This window comes from Nelumbo lutea, chromosome 5 (genome assembly GCF_056320005.1).
Source record: "Nelumbo lutea isolate HS-2025 chromosome 5, American lotus-T2T, whole genome shotgun sequence".
NCBI classification, from domain to species: domain Eukaryota; kingdom Viridiplantae; phylum Streptophyta; class Magnoliopsida; order Proteales; family Nelumbonaceae; genus Nelumbo; species Nelumbo lutea.
The window spans coordinates 21,495,955-21,523,183 of record NC_142688.1 but is presented as its reverse complement, the minus strand read 5'-3'; the positions used below and the strand labels follow the sequence as shown (position 1 = coordinate 21,523,183).

Sequence of the window (27,229 nt, the reverse complement as noted above, 5' to 3'; positions counted from 1 at the left end):
TTCTACGGATATTAATACTATCCATCAGACCATCACATGGCGAGATGTTTCTGATATTGGGCTGTAGTGATGTGGGTAAGTAAGGATTTGTTGATAGCAGATCCGACGCCTAAGGCATGCCTCTTGATTGTCACGCCATGGAAGAAAAAAAAGTAAAAATACACAGGTTCCGATTGAATGGCTATGATTTTGATGTTTGGTCAATAACTTGGTTCACTTACCAAAGAAAACATGTTTGTCAAGCACAAATTATCAAACAGGAAATTATTAAACTACAAGGGCGAAATTTGATAATTCCACTAATTTTGATTTACTAATTCCTCAGTGGTATATTAGTAATTCTTCTAAAGAATATGTGGCATTTGCATTTTGCAAACTTTCTTAGCATCATATTCCTCGGCTAGCTCCCATCTTCCAGTGGCCAGGTCTTCTTCCTCCGCAATCTTGCGATCTCCCGAAACAACCCAAAGAGAGGTACAGAGGAGTGAGCAGAGGCAGACGCAGGAACAAGGAAAGATGTGGCGCTGCGTTTCTCGTGGCTTTCGCCTTTCTTCGTCTGCTTCATCGAAGAGATCGATCTCCAGCGAACCTCTTAAACCCCTCATTTCAAGATTCTTCTCCACTCAATCAGTACGTTCTTTTATTTTTATTCCTATTCAGCAAAGTTTCTCACCTAGTTGGAAGTTGGAACTCAATTAGAGATAATACCCGAACTTTGAAATCGTGCCGGACACTTGTTTTTCTCTAATCTGTTTCCCATTTTGTTTCCTTTTATTCTCATTTTTTTTTTAGTTTTTTAACTTGATGATCGGGTGACTTTTTACCTTTTTTTCCTTGCATAGTTTCAGTGTCTGGCTGTCTTTTTTTTTGGTTGATTTGGTTTTGCATTTTGTCTTTCTCTTATAGATATTTTGTTCCGGTTTGTGCTTCGTTTTTTCGTGATCGTTTTCGTGTCCTTATTGTGGCAGCCTCGATTATCTTACACCATTGTTGATCACACATACGATGCTGTTGTTGTTGGAGCTGGTGGCGCTGGGCTTAGAGCGGCCATTGGACTCTCTGAGCATGGGTTCAATACAGCTTGTATTACCAAACTTTTCCCAACTCGTTCACATACTGTCGCAGCACAGGTACGAACACTTTAAGGGTTTTGGAGGCCTGTTTTAAGTTAGTCCTTTCCCATGCATGATATTTAGTTTTTTTCATTGCTCTGGACCATCCAAATATTGGTTGACCCATTACTTCGGGTTTTGATATTCAATGAAGAACCTTTGTTTTTGATATTAAGACCGAAGTAGAGCCATATTGGTGATGTGGAGCTGTTCATGCGGTTAATGTTCAGGGTGCTAGTCCATCCCTTTAATTGATTAATCCCTGAAGTGTATGCCATCCTCGGTGGTCCAAAGTGAAGGTCATTGACCGTATTTTAAGATCATCTTTAGTGTGTTGAACTCGTTCTATCTATTTTTGATGATTGGCAAATTATTGAGAGAAGAGTCAGCAAAAAGTGCAGCACTTTACCTTTTATTAAGTAAATAAAATGTATTTCTAACTCCTTAAAGAGCTAATAATCTGTATTGGTCAGAGTATGGATCACAATAATTATTGACCAGTAATCCAAACAGTATAAGTAAGTTATGGAGCCCATAGACATATTAATCCTTTTTGATTAGTAGCCATGCAGAGAAAGCATATCTCCTGGTTCATGTAACAACGATCATATTCTATAGCCAGGAACCATCAAGGCATCAACCACACTTGTTTTGGGGCATTAGTCACCAACTAGTGGCAAATTCATGCAACTTTTTAGTGCAATAAGTGCCATGTGGCACTAAGCCACATTGTGATCAGTGGCTATTTATTTAATCCCATGCTTTTCAGAACCTGTTATTAGAACAGAATGCTCTGTTATGAATTATTATATTCAAAGTCTAATGTAAAATCCTATGTTTGACAAGGTAAGATTGGTTTGCTCCCATATTCCAAAGCGTTATTAAAATCAGTGTTGTTAGACTTGAACTGGACTGGATGGTTGAACCAGTGGCCCAGTGACTTGGTGGCCTTTTGAGGTCCTGGTTAATTAATGGGTTTCATGGTCAGAACAAGCTAAATGACGAGTTAATTGGTAAAACTGTGATCCAATGAGCATTCTGTTTTTTTGTCCATCCTATTATGATAACATTACTTTAAATTTAAACTACACAATTTCAGGGGGAATTGATTTTTCATTTCCATATGTAGGAATTCACCCCCCCACAATAGAGCCATGTACAAGTTGGAAACTCAATATTGGAATCGATAAAAGAAGTCAGAATAGACAAGAGAAATGGAAACGAACTTGTGTGTATGTCACCATTTTACCCATGGGAAAACTGGGGTTGCTTGGAATGTTTTGCACTTATCATGGGGATGGCTGGCTAAGGGATGTTTTAATGGGGAATAATTGTTGTAGTACTTCGTAGCTTTAGTAGTTTGTTGGGTGTATTTGGAATCAATCTAATCAAATGGGGTTTCTAAAATAAGAGCGGTAAGAGGCCCAAGTTATTGGTAGGATGAAGCACCAAGTTTTTGGGTGGGCTCAAGGCTTGAATTTGTTGAACTACATTTTGTATATTTCGCAGTAAATGAGAAATTACATTTTTCTAATGCGCTTTGATATCGGATATAGATTTTCATACTGTGGTTAAGTTCCTTCTGATGTTGTGTGTATGGGTTGCTCTTTTATTGTAGTGATACTGTTATCCCTATTAAAAGAAGAATAAGGAACAGATTTGTGCTAGTCCATAAATGGTAAAAAGATGACTCTATTGGTGCTTACTTTACTCAACAGACTATACAATCAAATACAATGACAAAGTGGGATGCTTTAAATTACCCACAATGGATGAACAAAATAACATTTCTATTGTCTTTTTGATCGATAACTGAAACATTTCAGAAATGTGGAAAAGTACATACAACCCTTAGGTAGGGTAGCAATTGCTACCTTACCTCAATATCATTATTACTGTTACAAGCAAGTCCAATACAATTGATTCCTGTTAACCCCTTGCTTAGCTAAACCATCAGCTAACCCATTTGCAGATCTCTGCACCCATTGTGTCTTTATACTTGTGTTCCCTGTCAACCATTCAATCTGTTTGAGTTCATTCTTATAGCCCCACACTGCTTTCTCACTATTTTTTAGCCATCCAGTTACAACTTTAGAATCACCTTCAATGACTACATTTGTGATGTTCAATTCTTTCACCCACTGTAATCCATGAAGCACTGCATGAAGCTCAGCCCTTGTGGAGCCCTGTGGCTAATTGGTCCTGAGAACATAGCAGTGATATGTCCTTGAGCATTTCTAAATACACATCCCACACCTGATGGAGCCGGATTTCCAACATTGTTCCTGTCGAAGTTTAACTTGATGAAGGCCTCCTTAGGTGGTGTCCATTAGTATGGATTTTTGATTTCTTTGATAAGGATACTGCCACCTCTCCCTACTTTCTCCACAAGTCACCATGTGTAAAAGGTGAGAATAGCTCTGTGGATTTAACCCAGTGCACCATCTTAGCCATTATGCATTCAAAGATTGCTTCCTAACTTCTCTCATTAAAAATTCTTGCTTTTCTTTCCTCCCATATCGTCCATACAGTTGCAGCCCTTGTACACCTTCATAAAACCCTTCCTCTTTTTTGTTGGCCAATCAAAGGTCTTTGCACAAATCAGTCTTGCCAAACTTGAGGGATCTGTCTACCTACAACCAAAGAGAGAAAAACTTTTCCCAAACACAAGCAACAAAAGGACATGATATTAGTAAATGATAAGAAGTCTCATAATTACTTTCAAAGATGCACCAGTTTAGGGATAGCCTGAAATTTGAACATTGCACCATTCATTTCATAAGACAGCATTACTTTCAGTTACCAATAAAAAAGCTCAATTCAACCCGTCTAAGCCTAGTCCCAAATATATGGGACTGGTTAAATCACCAATAAGAAAACCAATAAAAATATTCCTTTCAATCATACAATTCAATATTCCATACTCAATATAATCAATTCTATTTAGCTAAGTGGAAAGAAATTTAATATCATGAATTTCTATTTGACAAGAATGCTAACAAATAAGTAAAGTAACGGACCATTGAATCCAAGCTAGGAAGCATTGAAGCAATAAACTAAGCAAGTAGGCAATCTGGCAATGTAAAACATACACAAATGAATCATATAGTATAGTGAAGCATATAAAATTTGATAAGGTGCTCACTTGACTTTGCATTTTTTGTTGCCTAAGAGGGTGCCTGATGTGTATGCATATCATGTGGCATAAAGCACCCCTCCCCTGTGGCGAAAATGCCTTGTTGGCTAGGTGTTTTTTTTTCATAAATATGTTTACTAGGTGTCTTGATAACCGTTATTTATCTTGGTTGTGTAGTTCACAGGATTTGGAACCCTGAACTAAAAGGAGTCCTTCATTGCCACAGTGGTTATAATGCCCTCTTGTTGGCTAGGTGTCTTGATAACCATGATTTGTCCTGGTGGTGTAGTTCACAGGATTTGGAACCCTCAACTAAAAGGAGTCCTCCATTGCCACAGTGGTTATAATGCACTTCCTTTGTTCCCTTATAATATTGTGTAAAATCTTCTCATCTCTCCTAATATCAGAGCTTTTTATTGAGAAGCTGATCACAAGAAATGAAGCACTTGGTATATTTCTCCTTGCACTTGCATCCTATGTTTAGGAAAACAGGGAATGGAACATCGTTTATTTTCCTATTTTAAGTGCACTGTTTTCTTTTTTTGGGAAAGATGCCACTCTTTTTCTCAAGATATGTAAGATGTTCTCCTAGTTGGCATTGCTACCCCTTGGCATTAGGGGCAATATCATTAGAACGTTCTCAATTATATGACAAAAAATCAATCTTTCTAAGAGCTCAATAATTGCAGTTGGAGAAGTGGGGAGGGATTTGCTGAGGGAATCTGCTGATGTCTTGGAATGCAGGACTGGAGAACTCCCTTTCCCTTATTTGGGATTGCCGGTTGGGGGTGCAATGAAATCAGTGAATCTGTGGAAACCACTTTTGGAGAGAATAAATAGAAGGCTGGATGGGTGGAAAGCCAAATATCTATCCATCGACAAGATCCCCCCCTTCAACAAATGTTATGCATATTTATTCTTCTTAGTATAAAAGATTTTTATTAAAAATAAAGAAAAAATGAGATCCCCCCTTACTCTTCATCATCCTCCTAACCCCCCCTCCTCTTAAGGAGGCTTACACCTCCTTGTGTTTGGGAGGCTTACGCCTCTTGCATTCTGAACTATGCTTCACGCCTCTAGGTAGTGGAATGCCTCGCGTCACGCCTCCGCATTTTAAAACATTTTTGATTGCCTCATTAATGGAAGCATAGTGGTGGAAACTTAGAATCATGGCTATTGTGTTCTTCTTTTGGTCAGGCTATTTATGTTCTATATCTATGCTCTTCAGGATTTCTCTAGAAGTACTGCTATGTAAAAAAATTTCCTGTAAGTATACCTAGAAATAGTATAAAATCAATTCTTGACCATTACATATGTATGCATGTATGTATGTATGACAGGTACAAATATTGGTTTTTAGGTTTATTCTTTTGACTTCTGTCAACAATTATCACATGGATGTGTTACTAATTTTATGTTAATGAACTTAATGCAGGGTGGGATAAATGCTGCATTAGGAAATATGAGCGAAGATGATTGGAGGTGGCATATGTATGACACAGTCAAAGGAAGTGATTGGTTAGGTGCAGTACCTGTTTCAACTAGAAGTTGTTTTCTTCCAAAATATTGGTGTTCCCTTAACTTGATAGCTAAGACTTGGTCTGTTCTTGTATGAATTATTTTGAGCGAAAACCTTATGCTTCTTATATTATATGAGCTTCTTTCCAGCCTTGACCAGGAGAAATTCACTTAAGTGTCATGTGGTACACATATTATATATATTTTTTCAACATTCTTTCCTGCATTTCCCAACTGTCCTTTAGGTGTATACCTACTGGGAAGATCCAACATTTAATGTATGCCATATTAATGGAAGCTAGTGGTTAAATTTTTTCCTCTTGTGCTGATGCAAATCCCATTAAGAGTTATTTTGATTGATTAAGAATTTCTCTTGAGGCCTTTTTGTTTCTTTTCTTTTTCCAAGTGTTAATACTTACTACACAATTGTATTGGGTTTGTATAGGTGATCAGGATTCTATTCAGTACATGTGCAGGGAGGCACCAAAAGCAGTCATAGAGCTTGAAAATTATGGATTACCATTCTCTCGAACTGAAGATGGGAAAATATATCAGCGTGCATTTGGTGGTCAAAGCCTGGACTTTGGAAAAGGTATCAAAATGCAAATTCAGTACAAAATTTTCAATTACATGAATTATCTGGAAAGTTGCTTATTTTACATTGCTATTATAGGTGGACAGGCCTACCGTTGTGCATGTGCTGCTGATCGAACTGGCCATGCTTTGCTGCACACATTATATGGTCAGGCAATGAAACATAATACACAGTTCTTTGTGGAATATTTTGCATTGGATCTTCTAATGGACAGTAATGGTAAGTTACTACAGATGTGTAAACTCTTCCCCACCGATAAATGTCTCAATTTCTTCTGGTTTCAATTTGATCATTGCAATTTGGTTTCTAGCTTTTTATAAGTGCTATTTCTTTGATTAATAAGAAAGTTCCTTAAGAATGGTTTTTATTTTTATGACATTGTTTTTCCATTATTTAAGGACTATGAGATGTGACCTCAAAGTTCAGATGCACCAAAGAATAACTGTTGAAATATCTATTCCATTATAGAGTTTTACACTTACTACAAACATAACAGTTGTACTTTAGAAAATCCCTTTTCCCAGAATACCTAAAAAGAATTTGTTGAACTCATTTTTGTCCCTGGCTAGTTTCTTTTAGATGTTATTTGCTTCTAAACTTTGATATTCACTTCAGACAATAAATTTTAGTATGTGAATTAAGTCTACATTTTTATCCTAAAAGCATCCAGATCTGCCACCTACGATAATGCTACCCGCACCTAGTCAAAGAACATTACAGCCACACATTAGGAACATCTCCCCATAAATGAGAACATACAAGTGTGTAACTGTGTGAGTAAGATGTTTCCGATTTGTGGTTGTAGTGTCTTGTGGGTAGGTGTGGGTAGCGTTCTTGTGGGTAGAATATTCAAGTGCATCCTAAAACTCTTTTCAAGATGTTTTAAGGAAAATAATCATGTTTTTCCGTTTCTCCAGATATTTTTCCTGATTTTCCTAAAAAAGAGAAATTTCAGCTAAAATTTGGAATTCTGGCTCAAATTTTTAGACTGAAATTTGGTGATTTCAATTTTGTTCACTTCAATCATTTTTTTTTGATTATGTGATATTTCATTGAATTTTGGTAACAGTTGCAACTTTTTCTTGATTGGCAAGGCCACCCACCTGAACATTCCACAAGTTCATTAAGTAACCTGGCTATTACATCCTTTTTCTTGTACGTGATGATCATACAAGATTGTGACACTACCATGGCTGGCCCTTGTGTATTATCATTGGCTTGAAATTTTAAAGTTGTCCTTTCTAATTATATTCTAGTATGAACATCCAAACGAGTGAGCCATAAATGCAAGGGGTTATCATGATGAGAGTATTCTCATCTAATCATCAACTTCTATGTAGCACAGGGGTTGAAGTCAGCATATCCAACCCAATGAGCAATTTAAAATGACCTTGTTGATAGGTCTTTGGTCCTATTATTTGCCACCATTGGGTTCTGGTGAAATTAAATAACATGCTACTCTTTTGTATGCATGTGTAATGGAAATTAATTGCTTATTTTCTTGTTTTTTAGGTACCTGCCAAGGAGTAATTGCACTAAATATGGAGGATGGGACACTACATCGGTTCCATGCTGCTTCAACAATTTTGGCAACAGGGGTATCCACTATCCCTTTTGAAACTCCGTGTTCTTATATTATCTGAAATACTGATTTATATTTTCTCCCTTTTTTACTTCATGCTTCTATCAGGGCTATGGTAGAACTTATTTTTCTGCAACCTCAGCTCATACATGTACAGGCGATGGAAATGCCATGGTTGCACGTGCTGGGTTACCTCTTCAGGTTTCTTTCTTGTTTTTAGAGTTCTGGAATAGCTTTTGTATCAATTTGCTTTTTTTGACTTGCTACCATACCATAAGTACTTGCATATTCTTTCCTGTAGGATCTTGAGTTTGTGCAGTTTCACCCAACCGGTATATATGGTGCTGGATGCCTAATTACTGAAGGTTGGTATTGTTTATTTGCTGTTAAAAGTACTTCTGGATTTTTTTGACTTCAGAGAAAAATGGAATTTGTCTATGGCTTCCCATTTTGGCTTTCAATTTATTCAAGAACAATTTTTTTTTGGTTTCTATATGCATCTTGTAGGATCTCGTGGTGAAGGTGGTATTCTTAGGAACGGTGAAGGTGAGCGGTTTATGGAACGGTATGCCCCTACTGCCAAGGATCTTGCATCAAGGGATGTTGTCTCAAGATCTATGACAATGGAAATACGAGAAGGTCGTGGCGTAGGTATGTCCCTGTCAACAGAGTCAGATATTCCAAATGCTGTGATAAACATTATCATGCTATCCGCTTGTTTTGATTTATGTTAAATAGAACATGTTATACATAACAGACTGGGTGATCTCTCTAGTTGGTAGGTGGTAGGTTCGTGGTATGAACTTGCATGAAATATATGGTGGAACTAGCTGGCTTGTGTCAACCCTAGTAGTCTTAGCGTCTTCTGCTTCCCAGAAATCGGAATATCTGCTGCTTTCAGTTGTGCTGGGTCTTTGAACTGGTATCAATTCATGACTTGGGGTTTTTCCCCAGCATCATAATTTAAAACAGCATATATACTGTATACACACATACATGTATATGTGTGAGTGTGTCTTAAATTTTAAGTATCTCTCTGGTGAGAGTATTTTATTTTTTAGTTTTTTTTTTCCTGATTGATGGGGGATCTAGCTATTGCAGCATTTGCTTGCTACATCTATTTCATCTTCCTAGCCACTTTGGCATTAACCTTCCACTGTTCCACAGGACCATTGAAGGACCACATCTATCTCCACTTGAATCACTTACCTCCAGAAGTTCTCAAGGAGAGGCTTCCTGGAATCTCTGAGACTGCTGCCATTTTTTCTGGGGTTGATGTTACAAAGGAGCCCATCCCAGTTTTACCTACTGTTCACTATAATATGGGTGGAATCCCTACAAACCACCATGGAGAGGTATGAGCATGATATTTGCAGATACTGTGGTTTGATTATTTATTTTAATTTCAGGCTATATTTATGACAAGCATGGTGATCCCAGTGCTTGATTTTATTTTCTATTTTTGGGCTACATTTCCATTTTTAATAACATATATATATATATATATATATATATATATATATATATATATATATTCTTTTTCTCAGGTAGTTCGCATTAAAGGTAATGACCAAGATGCAGTAGTTCCTGGATTAATGGCTGCTGGAGAAGCAGCATGTGCATCAGTTCATGGTGCCAATCGGCTTGGTGCAAATTCACTACTTGATATTGTTGTTTTTGGCCGAGCTTGTGCAAATAGGGTAGCAGAGCTCCATAAACCAGGTTAGCTTTCATCATCTACACAGTTTTCTTCCTGTGACTTATATCCTAAATTCATGTCATCTACTTGAAAACTTCACAGGGGAGAAACAAAAGCCATTGGAAAGTGATGCTGGAGAAAAAACCATTGCATGGCTGGATAAACTAAGAAACTCAAATGGTTCATTGCCAACTTCAAAAATCCGTTTGAATATGCAACGGATAATGCAAAACAATGCTGCTGTTTTCCGTACTCAGGAAACATTAGAAGAAGGTATTCCATTAAAGTCTTTACTTTCGTTTTATTAACTTATTTATGACCTTAAATTTTGCTGTCTAAAATGAACAAACAATTAATGCATTCTGATCATTTCCACCTTGCTTTAATGGTCTCCTTAGGTTGTCAGTTGATTGACAAAGCATGGGAAAGCTTTCATGATGTTAAGTTGAAGGATCGGAGCCTGATATGGTATATAGCCTACGCGTTTTGTTGATGATGGCATTAACCTAAAGCCTCCCCTCCTAGCATGGACCTGACATTTTTACACCTTTTGCAGGAACTCAGACTTGATAGAAACTATAGAATTGGAAAACTTATTGATAAATGCATGTATAACCATGCATTCTGCTGAGGCCAGGAAGGAGAGTAGAGGAGCACATGCCCGTGAAGATTTTACGGTCAGTTCAGTTCTTCTGAAAATTTAGTTGCTTTGCTTTGGCTACCGTGAACTCTATATACTAATCCGGTTTTGGTTCTGCAGAAAAGGGATGATGAGAACTGGCTGAAACATACACTGGGGTAAATGTTCTCTTTTCTTCCCTTATTTGGCACTGCAGGCTTATAATTGTAGTAGTCATTGCAAGGGATCCCATATGAGCCTTGGCCTGTGAGGTCGAGATTCGAGAATTCCTATGGTTAACAAATCATGCTTGTTTTCTTGTTTTCTTGCTCAGAAGTCCAAATTGTTCCTGCAGTGTTTGATGAGCTCATAAGTGATCTTCTTTTGATCTAAAAAAATAAAGGTTACTGTTTTCTGTGCATTGGATTCAATTAGGATATTGGGTCTTTGCAAACTCATGTGAAATGACATATGGTTCCTAGCAACAGTATAGCTGAAGGAAGGTCTAATATATGTTTTGAAACAGGTAAAAGTATTGTCTTGTTTTAAAATATGAGAGTCAAATAACATCAGTCCATGTACAATGAGAGCCTGTACATTGGGAATATACAAAAAGATTCAACGAAAGAAGGGTCCAGCTCGCAAAAAAAGAGAAAAGCTGGACACTCTTGAATGCCCTTTGTACCAAGGCTTTTAAAAACGAACCAGAAACAGAACCGGTCAGGGGACTGGTTTCTGGTTAAGCGATTCAACTGTCTGGGTCGAACAGTTCGACCCGTGACATCATAAATAAATAAAAAATATATTTATAAATAATAAAAAAGAATAAAATTAAATAAAAAAAGAAAAATACAGAAAATATAACTATCTAAATACAAAAATAATACAATACAAAACACATGGAAAATATAAAATAAAAAACAGAAAAATTCTAACAAATACAGAAAAAACACAAAAAAAATAAAAAAATACAGAAAAATAAAACTATCTAAATACAAAAATTACAAAATACATAACAAACAGAAAATACAAAAAAAAAGAGTCCTCTGTAACAGCCTAACAATGATCCTCTTTTGTTCTCCTTCTTCACTACGATAAACAATGGAGCCGACAATCTTTGTTCTTTGTAACAAGGATGGAGAAAGTTAAAAAAATGATAAAATAAAAGCAAGAGGATGAGGAAGAATGAGAATGAGAACAAGAATTAGGTAGAACAAATGGAGAGATCGGAAGGGGAGGAGGAGCAGCGACACTGTTCTCGCTGCTCGCGAAGTAGAGTAGATGTGCTCCTTCGAAAACAAAAGCAATAGATTTTTTGAGAGAAGAAGTGATCTTAACTTAATGTAAAATCGCCGGCTGCCGCTGCTCCTTATTTCTCCTTGTTGCTGTTGATTACAAGAGTAAGGAAATTTGCCGTTACAAAATTGCCGACCGCGGTAGATGAAACCCTTTTGAGGAAGGAAATTTGGACGACAATCGCTAGTCGTCGTGATTCACCGTCGGTCGTGGTTGCCGCAGGTTGTCGGTCGCATTGTTGGAGTATAAGAAGGAAGGTTGGAACTTGGAAGGGTTAGAACGAAAATGAACTTCCGTTCTAACCCTAACTCGTAAGGGAAATCGGGGGACATGAATGAGTTCTTTTTTGTTTTTTTTTTTAAATCGAACAAAAGTGAATTTCGCTACCCACGAACCACTGCCCGGGTCGAACGGTTTAGCGGTTCAACCGCTCGGGTCAGCGGTTTTTGACTTTTCCAACGGTTATTTACTAAATAATGGTTTATAGTATAACTGGACCTGGGGGCTGAACAGTTACCGGTTTTTCCGGTCCGACCATCTGGTCCGGTTTGGTTTTGAAAACCATGCTTTGTACACTTAACTAGGAACACAAAAAGCTTACAACCTTATTTCTAACTGAAGCTACATCAGAATAATTGTTATCAAAGATCCGAATGTTTCTTTCCTTCTAGAGAGCCCATAGGAGGCAGATGGAAAAATCCTCCAAAGCAGTTTGCCCCTAGCATTCAAACCCTTGAGGAACCACCCTTGTAGAAGTTGAAGGACTAGTTCAGGTAAACAGGATTGAACACCAAAACATGACCAAGCGGTCCAAGCCATTTCCCACAGTTGGGAAGAAAAACTGCAATGGATAAAAAGGTGATTGGAGGATTGAGAAGTCTCATTGCATAAGGGGCATAGGATATTAGAAAGAAGCATCCCCCTTTTGAGCAGCTGACTAGTGGTAAGACATTTACCAAGCACTGCAGTCCAAACCATGAAGACAACCTTGGACGGGGCATGGGAATTCCAGATCAAAGCCCAAGGGAAATCAATGTCCTCACAAGATGTCAAATTGTTGTAGGACTGAGAAGAAAACTTTCTTGAAGAACTCCAATACAATATTCTTTCATCATCAATCTGAGGATTAGGCAAGATGCTTTGAACAAGGCTTAACAACTTAGTCAATGGACCAATTTCCCAATTATTTAGATTTCTTCTAAAAGTGGGACCCCAAACAACCTCCCCATTCAGAGTCAAAGCAGCCTTCAACTACAACATCCTTATCAAGTGCAATTTCAAAAAGAGAGGGGACATATCCTGTTCTCACACCATTGATCATGCCAGGATTTGAGGTAATTACCTTTACCAACCTTGGACCTGATGGCCTTCAAGAAATATATTGCTCCATAGAGCACACCCCTTTGGGGATAGATCAGAGCCTGAATCCCAACCAAGGTTTGTGAGCCCGTATTTATCTTCAATAATCCTTCTCCATAGACTGTCTTTCTCTTTGTTGAATCTCTAACACCATTTACCCAGAAGAGCCTTGTTAACCATTTTAATATTTCTAATGCCAAGGCAACTAGATTTTCTAGTCTGGCACAGAGGTTTCTAGTTCATCAGATTAAATTTAAAACTATTCCTCCACCCAACCCATAGAAAGGCCCTCATTTTCTTTTCTAAGATCCTTGCAACACTTGTAGGTAGGAGTGGATTCGAGTCGAGCCAAGCTGAATAGCACGAGGCTCGAGCTCGACTCGCCAAGGTTGTATAAGGCTCGAGCTAGAACATTGAGCTCAAGCTTGGATCGAGTAAAAAACTCATAAGCTCGAGCTCGGTTTGGCTTGGCTCGAGCTTGATTTGAGGAAAAATATTTTATAAAAATAAAAAAAAGTATTTTTATTTGATATTTAAAAAATTAAGAATTATAATATTTTTATTATATATATTATTTTCTATATATATATATATTCACAAGCTTGGCTCGTTTATTAATCGAGCATGTAAATTGGGCGCGAGCTCGGCTCGAAGCTTGGTTGAAACTGAGTTGAGCTTGAGTAGCTCGTGAAGAGCTCGGCTCGTTGCCACCCCTACTTGTAGGAATTTGGAATAATTACAGCTAATAAATTGGGAGTGAGGACAAGATACTCTGGATCAAGGTGAGCTTACCTCTTTTTGACAGGCATTTAGATTTCCATATGGACAATTTCTTGTCAAATCTTTCAATAAAAGTATCCCAGATCCTCTTAGAACTCTGCACCTAGCACCTAGGGTGTAGGCCAAGATAAGTGGAGGGTAGCTTCCCTAACTTGCAGTGCAGAATGTTAACCAAAATGGGATCAAGAGATCCTTCTTCAGTCTTCATTAGCTCACTCTTGGAGAGGTTGATCTTGAGGCCTGAGACAGCTTCAAACCATCTTAGAACAAAGCCTAGAGAAATCAACTGATCAGCTGAAGAATCACAAAAAAAGATGGTATCGTTAGCAAACTGGAGCAAGGGGATCTGATCTCTTCCCACCCCAGCTTTAAACCCTTGAATAATGCTGCCAGCTGCTGCCCGACAAGTGAGCTTACTTAGAGCTTCCATAATTATATTGAAGAGGGAAGGGGACAGAGGAATCCCTTGCATTAGACCTCTTGAGCTTTTGAACTTTCCACAATGGACACCATTAAAAAGGATGGAAAAGGTGGGAGTAGTGACACATACCTTGGTCTAGCTCCTCCATTTTGAGATAAAGTTCATTCTCTTCAGCATATAATCTAAGAAATTCCAGCTGACATGATCAAAAACTTTTTCTAAATCCACCGTGAGGATTAGCCTATTTCTACCTTCCCTCGTTTTTTTTTTTTTGGATCAGCTATCTCTACCTTCTCTCTTCCCTGAGTCAATCAATTCATTAGCAATGAGAACACCATCAAGAATTTGTCTCCCCTCAACAAAAGCTCCTTGGGAGGGGGAGATAATCTGACCCATCACCCTTTTCAGTCTTGAAGCTAAGACTTTCGCAAGGATGTTTATTATAGACACTTCCCAGAGACTGATAGGTTTGAAGTCCTTCAAGCCCCTTACTTCTTGGGAATCAATGTGATGAAAGTAGAGTTCAAACATCTTTCTAGAGCGATCGTTGAGTGGGATTCCTCAAAAACCTTCAAGAGGTCTTGTTTGATAAAAGACCAACTCATCTTATAGAACTTCACTGTGAAACCATCAGGGCCTGGAACCTTGTCCCCTTCCAAATGAAAAATAGCCTCCCTGTTTTCATCCTCAGAGAATGTCTTCTCCAGGTCGAAAACATCCTCATTAGAAATTCTATTTAAGTCCAACCCATTAAGCCTTGACCTTCTACTCCAGCTTTCTTTGTAAAGATAAAGAGTAGAAGTCAACAATGGCATTTTTAATATGGCTTTCATCGGCCAGCACCTACCCATCAGCTTTTAAAGCCTTGGTGCTATTAATATGCCATCTAGCATTGGCCATCTTGTGAAAAAAAGCAGTGTTATCACCTTTTACCCATAAGCTCCGAGATCTTTGCCTCCATTTTTACCTCTTCTTGAAAAGTAGTTTTGTCATAGTTCATCTTGGCCTGAAGTCCTTTTCCTGTTGTCCTCATTCAAAGGACCCCTCTCTTCCCTCCAAGTCAAGATCAACAATTTGCTAAAAGTAGTCTGCCTTTTTAGCTTCTACTCCCTGGAAAACTTTTTGTTTTAGACTCCAATTTTATGTTTCAACTCCTTCAATTTCAAGTGGAAGATGTGACTTGCTAAACCTGTGAAGCTCATGCTTTCCCACCAACGTTGCAACTGCTCAAGGAAGCCCTCATTTTTTTTGAAGATAAATAAAGAAAAAAATTTATTACTAAAAAGAGTTTATGGCTCATAGGTGACGAGGTCACCCCCAAGAAACAGTCAGAAAAAACAAAACAAACTTATAAACAAAATACATCAGAAAAACCAGAAATTAAGCATTCAAAGAACTCCAAAAGTCTGCTCCAAAATCTTCTTTCTTTAGTCCTTGAAACTGGTAGGATTAACACCTAACCTATGACTGAAGAACTGATTCGAGCCACCACCTCTTCCCAACTTTTTTCCTTGTTCTCGAAGAGTCTTTTATTTCTTTCCTTCCAAACTTCCCAGCACATGGCGAAAGGAATACAGCTCCACAGAATCTTAACCTTAGAACCACTCCGAACTCTTGGCCAGCATCCAAAGATTTCAGCCTGATCTGAAATTGACCACCGGTCCATCTTAAACAGCTAGAAAAAATAGGACCATATTGAGGAAATGAAGCTGCACCGAACAAATGCAATATGTTTTCTTCTCCAGATCAACAAAGGACACATCTGCTTGGGAATTGAAAACCTTGGCTCTTAATGTTATCCTGAGTCAGAATACACCCCTTGGCTAGTAGCCAAGCAAAGGCTTCCATTCTTGGCGGCACAGGTTTCCCCCAAACTCCCTGAACTGGATCAATTTCCACCATGTTTCTGATCAAAATTGAGTACATTGACTTGACTGTAAATTCCCATCCTTGCAATCCTTCCACCACCTGGTATCATCAACTGACGGATTGATCTCCACCGGCTGCAATTTGGGCAGTAGCTCGACACATTCCTCCAACTCCCAGTCGAGTAAAGGTCTTCTGAAGTTTGGAGTCCAAACCACAAAACCATTTGAGACTTCGTAACAATCTGAAATAGGTACACCCTTCCGACCCAAACTGTACAACCTTGGACAGATTTCATAGAGCCTCCCTAAACCAGACTAGTCATCCTCCTAGAATCTAATGCTGGACCCATTCAACCACATGTGTTTAAACCTAAAAGGCCCATGGGCACAAGGCACCCCTCCACTATCTAAGAGAAGGGGCATATGGTCTAAGAGGGGTTTGGGGAGAGCGGACTGGAATAAATTTGGGAAGTTGTCCTCCCAGTCTAGAGAGATAAGAAAAAGATCCAATTTGACCAAGGTAGGGGTAGCCTGGTTGTTTGTCCAGGTAAAGATAGCATCAGCAAGAGGCAAGTCCGCCTGGCCCTTCTGCTGCACAAAATTTGCAAACCCTCATACCGCAGTCCCCTTTACCAATCCATTTTTCTCTGAAGGAAACCTAATAGTATTAAAATCCCCACTAATTCATCAATGGGTGGATGTGTCTTCTCCCTGATTCCATCTTGGTTTATCACCAGCCTCAGTTGGCCCACAGAGCATAGACTGTAGTCAACAAACTTGTGAAGCCCCCATTTATCACCTTAAATTTTAGAGAAACCGAAAGTTCCTTGATCCAACTATTAAAAACCTCAATAATGGTGTCAATCCCAAATTACCAAAATTCCACCTGTTGTGCCAACAGTTGGAAGAAAGCCTAGTCATACTTCCTCTGGCCCAAATTCTTCAAATGATAGAAGCATCCACCTGCTGAAGCTTTGATTCTTGCAAGCACAACATATCCAACTGCTATTTATTCAAAAAAGAACAAATAAGCGTCCTCCCCGAGTTTAGGCCCCTAGCATTCTAGGAAATAATCTTTAAGGAAGACATGAAAGTCAATTATTTCTGCCTCTTGCTCCCTATAGCCTTGTTATTGGAAACACCTACCCTATCATAGAGCCCAATCAAGCCAAAAAAGCTCTCGGTTAGTTTTTCTTCCCTTCCTACCTTTCTCCTTAATGAATCTCTTTTCTATTTCCATAAGAAGATCAGCCATCTTCCTTTCCATACCCTTAAAGGAGGCACCAAGGAACTCCCCAAAAGATAAGAACTTTGACAACGCCCATGGAGATAGGTCTTCATCCAAAGGGTTTGAAGCACCATTAGGGACTGGGTCTCTTACCTCCAGGTCACAGTTTGGTCTCATCACTGCTAACTAGGAGATGTTAGGCAAGTCTTCTTCTCTAGGGGCTTTAGGACAAAGCCTAGCTATCACCAAATCAGCAGAAGAGGGGGAATTCAAGGCCTGAGGAACCAGAGGAGGGAAAGGTTGTGTTGCTGGTTGGACTTCCTGCTCACTACAAGAAAAATTTGAGCAAGTCTCCATCCTTGAGGGATAGTTAGGAGTCCTTTTCTCATGAAAAGATGGGGGAGAATGGTTAAAAGGTTCGACATGGCCGATTTGAGGGGCATGGACCACTGGGTTGAGGGGAGGTCCCTGGGTTAGTGGGAAGAGAGGGAGTCGGTTGCTCTACAAGTCCTAGAGTGCCATTGCCCTTGGATTGAGCTCGTTGAATGTCCCTATGCGTGAGGTGCCACTTGTAATTACAGGTGGGCCTAGAAAGCTTCTTCTGCCACTTGTCCAATTGAATGGCCACTTGTTTTTCAATCTTCGAATTTAGAAGAGTTTCAACATTTGAAATTTGAAACTTGAGGTCCCCGGTCTTATCCATTGTCAGGGCTTCCTAGCACAACTCAAAGATCAAATAACCCAAGTTAGGTTGTTCTTTAACACAACCATCATCTTCTAACACGTCTATCACCTTAGGGGGGTAGGAGGGTCTCCCTCTTCTCCATCCAAAAATGCCTTCTTCGTAACCTTCCTCTTCGGTGAACTAATGGGAGGGTGATCGTCTTTGATCGGTTGCTTACCTTCCCCAATCACTTTCTTTTTGAGTGCCGAAGCAACCAAATCTCCAATATCTTGACCTTTTAGCGTCATCAAACCCACACTCACGATCAACATCTATTAGCTCTGCTGAATAGGCGGCATCCACTCCACCGTGTTTTTAGCTACTTCTTCCGAGTTATCCATCTCCACATAACCACCGCATAGGTCCCTATCTTCTTAACCAAACTCTCCCACCAGAGATGAAGCGGAAGATCAACAACCTAAACCTAGTAATATCAAGGTTCTTTTCTCCCAAATTGCCAGCTAACAAGCTTGGGCTTGCATGGCTAAAGGTGGAGTTCACCAAACAGATACCTAGCTCTAGTTTTCCATATTCGTAAGGCCTTTGATTTAAAGGGGAGAATAAATAGGAATCTGTTAGAGGAAATCTGCCTCACACGCACCCCGAAAGGGACATTGCACCTTCTCACTGCCCAACATTGAATATCATCACCAAGAGGTTTTTGGCGTTAACTAAGCGAACTAGAAAATCTTCGAGGTAGTTTGGCATTAACTAAGTCAATGCAATGCAAAATCAACTTGGTCCAACCTTGATAGGAGCTACTTCCTCATTCGTCCAAGAGTTCTTTCGAGTTGCCTCAATGTAAGAGGAGCCGTTCTGGGCGACAAGCCTTGTGAACTGTCCCTTCGTTTGGCCACCTCCCCTCTTCCGCTCATACCTCCCACGAGAGGTTCCTTCCATGATCTGTAGGGGGAGGAGATGAAGCCCAACACATCTGCAAGGCACCACTCAAAAAGCGTTAACATCGACAGATCATGGAATCCCACTAGAGGTTTCCACTTCGAAAATTCTCCTCAAAGGATTTTTAAATTCCAAAAGCAAATTCTAAGAATTCCAATATGCAAGTTGGATACTAAGAGGATTCTTAACTGTGTTCATAGTAGAGTTGATTAGTTTATGCTAACCACCAGTTCACCATTGCGAGAAAAATATGCTGCTATTGGACCATGTACATAGTTCAACCCAACTCAACCAAGCCTTGTTCTGATTATATGTGGTTGGCTAAACTAATCCTGTTCCACAATTCCACTATGTTCAGTGCTATATCCTTCACTGCTGACCCTCTAATAAAACACCACATGCTCTCAATCAATGAAAAACCAAATGACCCAGTGAGTTCTTGCATGGGTAATTTGGTTTTGATGTGTTCACATGAACACAACACTTGCTTGTGATCCTCTACCAAAACGAATACATGCTATTGGTAAAAAACAGCAAAGTTATCTAGTGAGTGCATCCTGCTGTTGCTACCTCGATGACACACTAACAACCTGCTAATATATGAGAAAAATAGAAATTGACTCTAGGGTCTTGATGTAGGACTAGCTCAGTTCTAGTTCTTAGAGAATGTTGAATGGTCTTCTTGGTCAGAGTTTTATGGCTGATTGGCTGTCAATGGCTGTAATGGCTTCTTAAAGGTATAAGAGAGAAAATAGGGAGAGAAAGAAGAGATATAATACCTGGAATTACTCACAGGGTGCCTAGAATCACTCTAGGGCATGGGAATCACTCACCATAGCTAGCATAAGCTGAAGAAAACTCAATATGATTCGTTGCCTTTGTGTAAAACGCCCATACATATTTATAGACTTTAAACTCATAATAACCCTAGGAGTCAAACTGTTAGACTTGATAAATCCTTGTAGGACTCAAACTAAGTTGTCAATTGTCATATCCTATTTCAATTCAAAGAAGACTCAATAACTCTAATCCTACTTATGTAATGACTTCTTAATTTTAAACATAAGCAAACTATAACTAGACAAATAGACCCCATCATTGGACCCCACAAAAATTGCAAAATGAAAAAAATACCCCTACTATCCAAAAATATGGAAATGCATAAAATATCATAAAATTCCAAATTTGACTCTTCAACTCCTGCATCAGGTCTCTACTGTACTATGACAATTTAGAAATACTAGGGTAGCCTAACATGTTGAAAAATGTGGTCACATCACTAAAACACTTTCACGACCCTCCAATGAAATCAAATGTGCTATGTATCAAATGAAAAACCAAATCATTGAATGAGTGCATACATGGTTGATTCGGCCTCTGAGTTCACAAGGTCACAACACTTTTCTGCAATCCTTCAATAAAACATAGACATGCTAACAATCAAATGAAAAATCAAATCACCCAATGAGTGTGTGGCTTTCTCCTATCCCAAATGATACAAAAATAATCCACTGACATATGAAAAAATAGAGACTACTCTAAGTTCTACTATCTTACTATGGCAATTGAGAAATGCCAAGGTAGCCTAACATGTGTTGTGATGTTCACATGGCCAAAATGCTTTCTTACAATCTTCCAATAGAACATCAACATGCTATCAATCAAAGGAAAAACCAAATCATCTAGTGAGTGCATGCTTGGGTAAATTGATTTTGATGAGTTCACGTGGTCAAAATACTTTCTTATGACTTTCCAATAAGTCACAAATATGCTAATAATCAAATTTAAAACCAAATCACCTTGTGAGTGCTTGCCTAGGTGATTTGGTTTCGATTAGTCTACATGGTGTCATGGTCACAACACTTTTTTTGCAATGCCACATACTGCCATCAGCCCTATACTTCACAATGAACACTCGTCTACATCCGATTGTTTCCTTGTTTGGAGGAATATCAACTATTTCCCAAGTTTGGTTCTTAATCAAGGCTTCCATTTCTTCTTGCATGGCTGTTTTCCACTTAGGTTTGGAAAGAGCCTTTGTAACATTCCTGGGTAGACACAAAGTTCAGGGAAAAAAGGAAAGCTCGATAGGAGGGTGATAAGGCACTATACGAAAGATGGTGTGAAATGCAATGGGCTGTACACTTTTTCTTCCCATTGCGAAGAAAAAGGACTGATGGAGAGTTGTGTAGGTTGTGGATGTATGGAGTCAACCATCATCTGCTGGCGCTGATACTTTTGTGAGGCTGCTCGTAGTGGCTCAGGTAGAGAAACTAATGGAGGTCCTGTGGAATTGATGGAGGCACAAAAGAAATAGGAAGAGGAATAGACTGTAAGTTCTCCTCTCCAAAACTCTCCCCTTGAGGAGAACCACTTGAGAAGTAGAAGATAGATTCAAAAAAAGTAACATCCGTGACAAATATGCTCCTTGTCACAGGGTCATAACAACAATACACCTTTTGGTTCTGAGCATACTCAAGGAACACACATTTCTTGGCCTTAGGATCCAATTTCTTGCAATGGGGGCCAAGAATGTGTACAAAGGACACAACCGAAAACCCTCAGAGGTATGTGAAACATCTTTGTATCTGGAAAAAGAAAGCTGAATGGCACCTTAAACCCCAAAATACATGAAGGAACACGGTTAATCAAGTGCACAGTTGTAAGAACTGCATCTCCCCAGAAATGAACAGGAATTGAATCACATACCATAAGACTTCTTGCCACTTACACAATGTGTTTATTTTTCCTCTCATCTACTCCATTCTGTTGCGGTGTATGTGCACAACTACTCTGATGAATTACACCATGCTCCAAAAAATATGCGGTCAAGTCCTCAAAATACTCTGGTATTATCCGATCTGAAGGCCTTAGTTCTTACTCCAAATTGTGTGAAAACCATCTGATGGAACTATTGGACAAAATTAGGGACCTCATCACGGTTTCTTATCAAATATACCCAAGAATACTATGTATAATCATCCACAAATAGGAGGAAGTAACGGTAGCCACCCATGGAAGGAATATGATATGGTCCCCATACATCAGTGTGAACAATATCAAAAGCAAGAGCACTTATTTTATTACTTGGTTTAAAAGAATGTCTGCAATGTTTTCCCAACTGACAATTCTCACACTCTAAGGTAGATAATTGAACAAACTATTTAACTTTGGAAATTGAAATTTTAAAGAACCGAAAGAAAGATGCCCTAGCCAATTATGGCAGAGCATAATCTGACTCACTAACTCTGATCTAGTACTGTTGTTGACATGGTGACTTTGATATCTCGGAATCTCATCCAGAAGGTAGACTCCATTCACCTCATGACCACTCCCAATCATCTTTTTTGACTCCAGATCCTGCAAAACACAATTACCAAGAAGGAAAGTCACTGAACAATTCAGATTTTTTGTCAACGAACTAAAGTAATATCATTGGTCACTCTTAACTGTTCCCTTCCAGCAATGGGAATATGGGAACTATCTGCTCTAGAAACTCTATCTCTACTAGAGCATAACTGATAAGAACTAAGGAGGGTAGGGGCATTAGTAACGTTCTTAAATGCTCTTAAGTCTATAATCCAGGGAGGTCTCTCATTACCTGAAGTGGATGCAAGGTTTGCAGTTGCATATGAACTACCTATATGTGCCAAAGAGGTGGTGTAGTTGGTTTCTGCACTCTGTTGTCCATCTGAAAGATGGAACTAGTTGTATCTTTCTTACTCATAAGCTATCCAAATCTTTCTAATTTTGTTCTCACAGCTGCTATTGTAATGGATTCCCAATCAGCTTGGGAAAGAGGGGCCGAAGAGTCTCCTGTAGTGGCCACATTTGCATTTCCCTTATTGTTCTTTATTTAGGCAAGCATAAGATGTGGATGAAGTTTCCAACAAGTATCTCTGGTATGCTTAGGCTTCTTACAGTAATCACACACCAAGTCCTTATCCTCCCTTTTAGCCTCATTGCTCCCCCTATCTCCATTTGGCTTAGGTTTGGCTATACTAACCATAGCCGAGTGGTCAACCCCAGGCTGTCTCAACATGACATTCCTCCTTCTTTCCTCTCCAGAAACAAAGGCATAGGCTTGAGAGAGTGTCACTCTCCCTAGAGAAGATATGTTGTCTAGCAATGTCAAATTCAGAGTTCAGCCCAGCCAAGAACTCAAAAACCCTATTTTTCTCTACCCATTTCTAATAGGTTGTTGCATCATTAGCACTTTCCCACATTACAGTCTCCAAGTGGTCTATTTCCTGCCCAAGGGTTTTTAGCATGGAGAAATATATAGCAAGAGGTTTATCTCCCTGTTTTATACTAATCACCTGATTTCTTAGCTGATAAGCTCTAGCTACATTCTGTTTTTGAGAATAGGTTTCAGTCACTCCATCCCAAATCTCCTTAGTAGTATTAGCCCACAAAAAAAATTTTCCAATGTGGGGTAGCATAGAATTACATAGCCATGACATCACCATGCAATTCTCATGTACCCATCGAGAGGAATCTATATCAAGTTTCCTTTCCTCCCCAGTGATGTACCCTAACTTCCCATGGACACCAATGGCCATCTTGGCTGATTGTGCCCATTCTAAATAGTTTGTTCCATCTAGTTTTACTGTAGTAATAATTCTAGATCCAAAAATATCATTGCCACCTCCACCCAGTCCCATGGTACCAGTGAATTACAGCTCGGTATTCCCACTCTCCATCTTACTTTAAACAGTTTAATAGATTGAAAAAGAGAGTTGAGAGCTCCCAGGAACAATTTAAAACCACACTTACAGAAACAAACCCTTCTGAGAAAAGAAAACCCTAACCGGTGAGAAATCTCTCTCCTCCCAGAATCTCCCAACAGAGAGAAGATAGAATCAGCCACTCCAGAAGGCCCAGAAAGGTCCAGAAAACTAACCGCCCTCTATAGAAAAATAAAAGAAGTCAAACGATACCTGTGCGCCCAAGATCAGACCAAGAACAAAGAGTCCAACTTTTCTAGGACTCTTTTTCGTACTCCAGTTCCCTATTGACTTTGATTCCAAAACGTAGATCACCTTCCTGATGACTCGACCTCACCAAAAAATCCAAGAACTGGGCAATCAATAGCAAATCGGTCAGCCTCTTCTCACTTCATGTAGTTGGCTGATTTAGGTTTGCATGAGATTGATTCAAGAACCCTAAAACTTGGCTCAGATACCAAGTGGAAATCTGCTGGAATTAAAAAATATAAAAGAAAAAGGTATTTTCTTGAAGAGGGAAGAGAGAGAAAGAAAGAGACGAAGAAATCTTGAGAAGTAGAAGAGCTGTATTCTGGTCACCCCTTTGTTATTTATAATAAAAATATAAGAATACAAAGACTACTGTGCCCTTATAGGGCGGCAAAGCATAAAACAGTATGAATAGGACTCAAAATCATAATAAAATTTGGACTCACATAACTGTTGTGGTCCCCACTACCTATCTAATTCCTAACATAACACAACTATTCTAAAATAATCACAAAAAACCGACCAAACTTCAACAGAGTTCAATAATCCAGGATTTGAATTTCTCAAAACTTATAATAGAAGGGGATTCAAAGTTGGTTATAAATTGGCTTCAATGGAATTGAAGCTGATGTGGGTAAAAGAGAAGCAAATGGCTTTGCAGATGCACTAGCTAAACAAGGTGTGTGAAGGAATCAAATTTTCTTGGCTTTGTTGTAATCTTGTAAACTGGTTGGGAGAGTTAAGAGAGTTTATCTCTCCCTTTTCATTGTACTATTTAATTTTTTAATGAATGATTTTTTTCAGTTATTGATAAGAAAAGTTGTCAAGGCAATGCCTAGGTGATAAGGCACTAATGGAGGGTGGCCGTGCTTAATTGCTAAGATATTTTTTACAGGGTACTCTTGGATACTTTTATACTCTTAACTTTTTGAGACTAATATTAAAATGAACACTATTAAACTAAATTATTTGGTTTGACTCTTGCTCATGCTTAATAGTGTGCGGACAGCTTTGATAAAGCTTTTGTACATCCTTCCCTTGTTTTTTGCAATAAAAGTTATCATTTCCTCTAAAAATTATTCATTTTGAGTTAAAATGCTGGTTTCTTTTTATCGTTTTTCTTATTTCTTAGTGTTCAATCAACATGTATAATGTCTTGAACCCTTGAAGGCTTGAAAACCTGAACTGATAAGCATGGAAGAAAATTTGTCCAATCAACACATATTGATTATCTTCTTCTTCCCCTTCCTCTTTCATCTATTCGTTTTTTTTTTTCTTCCTTTCCTATGACAAAAATAGAGGCTCAACCCCTCTATTTTCTGAAATTTCTTTTCTTTATTCCATTTTTTCATGAATATTTTGACAATACAAAAATAATAAAAAATCCAAAAACTCCAATTTTGATTTGTTTTCTCCTGCACCATGCATTGGATGGAAAAAATACTGTGTCAATCTTATGGGATCCTTTAGTGTCTGCTAAATGCAAAGAAAGCTCTTGTTTAGCTTTTACCTTAGAGGATCATCATCATCATCATTGTCATTGTTGTTGTTGTTGCTATTAGTTGCAGATGCATGTTTCATGTAATCATTTTGGAACTTAGTGACTACTGCTTCTACTTAACTGCTTTATGGTTACTGGTAAAAGATAACCTACTTAACTGGTTGGTTTTGGTTCTGGATGTTCCTTATAATGAAGTGTTGGTTTCAAGTATGTATGCTCCTTACTTCTACCATACGTTTACTTTTGTCAATGGAAACTTATGTCTACTATGATGTGCAGATACTGGGAGAATGAGAAGGTCCGGCTAGATTACAGACCAGTCCATATGAATACATTAGATGATGAGGTTGAGTCATTCCCTCCCAAAGCTCGCGTATATTGATACTTCTGCTCATGAAGAAGGGACAGACCTGTGGATGGCCTGGTTACAAGGGATCCAATAAATTATTGATGGCTCGGCATTTTGACAATTATTGTAGGCTACATCAGAGTGGTTGATCTGATATGTATGATCAGAATTTCTCTAATCTCACACAATAATCAGGCTTTACATTTGCGCTCTTGAATAAATTTTTTGTACCTTGTCATTGTGACATGATCCTTTTATTTCGTGCATTTTATGGAATTTGTATATTAGTGTCCGTAATTCATATGCATTGATGTATGATGAAAACTTTAGGCACAATTTTGGAACTGGTAGTTGAATAACTAAATAATTTTTGGAGCTACCGTTTTCATCTGGAACTTTTTCAATAAAAAAAATTCTGAAACTTTTTCATTCATCATCATTTACCCCTATCAGCAGCACATATGGTAAAACCATTTTCATCTGAAACTTGAATGACAAACCAACTTCATTTGAATTATTTTGCAGATTTGTGTGCTTGTTTTTTTATGAAATAGTAATGCTTATATGTGAAAGGTTCATGGTTGTCTCAACACGAGCATTTAGAATGTGCTTCTTCACATCTTTTATGGTTTCAAAATAGTTGCCATTGCCTTGGGGTTATTTTCATTCTCCATTATTGACCATTGGGGTTATTGCATCTATCAAAACCTCCTTGAAGTCACATCTTGTGAAAATGTTGGGTGTTGACTATTCATTATCCAATATACACATTCACACCTTAATCCTGTTACTTCTTGATGACAACCTGCTGATGGGTGATTAGTTAATGGTATGGAACTAAGGTTATATTTATTACATATACATGTATGCTGCAATCTGACGGATTTGTTCTAATTGGACAACTGTGCAAAGGTGGGGAGTAACATCTCTGAGGTTTTTACAGTACAGTGTAGTAGGATCACCTGGTATCCTATTTACCAAAGACCATTGTTGAGTAGGGAAATTACAGAAGTTTATTAATTTTCCAATAACTTGAAATTTTTTGTTTTTTCCTGATGCCAGGAAAAAAATATATTGGGAGAATTAAATTCTCTTAGGTTTTTTATATTGCTTTTGCTAAAGGCATCTCTGGTATTGATGATTCTGATTGCATTTGGGAAAGAAGGGTTCCTCCTGGGGTGGAAGCATTCATGTGGCTGGTTTTCTTTGATAAAGTTGTTACCGTAGACCACCTATGCAAATCCGAGATTGTTGTCCTATGTGCAGATCATCTGAGTAATCAGTAGCCCCACCACTTATTTTCTTTTAGAGTTCTTCTGTTCTCTTCTTCAGATTTCTTTGGAGTTGTCCCATTTTGATGTGTAAAACAATCTTATGATGGCTTTCATTGTTGGTGGGTTCTATAGGGCCATTTTGTGGTTTATTTTTTCATTTACTATTTGTTGGGCTGTGTGGAAGGATTGAAGTTGGAGAATATTTGAAGAGTGATGTGCTGATTCTTTCTGTTTTTTGGTGGATTGGATTCTTGTCTTCAATGAGTTAAAGGATTGAAAGACATATTTTGGT

At 38.5% G+C, this 27,229-nt stretch overlaps 1 protein-coding gene across 1 annotated transcript; it reads left to right on the top strand.

The window, feature by feature from the left end:
* Positions 1–254: 254 nt before the first annotated feature.
* On the top strand, positions 255–26,096 carry LOC148850906 (succinate dehydrogenase [ubiquinone] flavoprotein subunit, mitochondrial-like). Its single transcript, XM_088945529.1, has 16 exons — positions 255–630; positions 969–1,130; positions 5,684–5,771; positions 6,212–6,358; positions 6,440–6,580; positions 7,874–7,959; positions 8,052–8,144; positions 8,245–8,308; positions 8,451–8,594; positions 9,111–9,298; positions 9,491–9,665; positions 9,745–9,915; positions 10,041–10,110; positions 10,199–10,319; positions 10,403–10,440; positions 25,594–26,096. Exons 1-16 carry the CDS (start codon positions 517–519, stop codon positions 25,694–25,696), a joined length of 1,905 nt encoding a protein of 634 aa, XP_088801655.1. The 5' UTR covers positions 255–516; the 3' UTR covers positions 25,697–26,096.
* Positions 26,097–27,229: the final 1,133 nt, after the last annotated feature.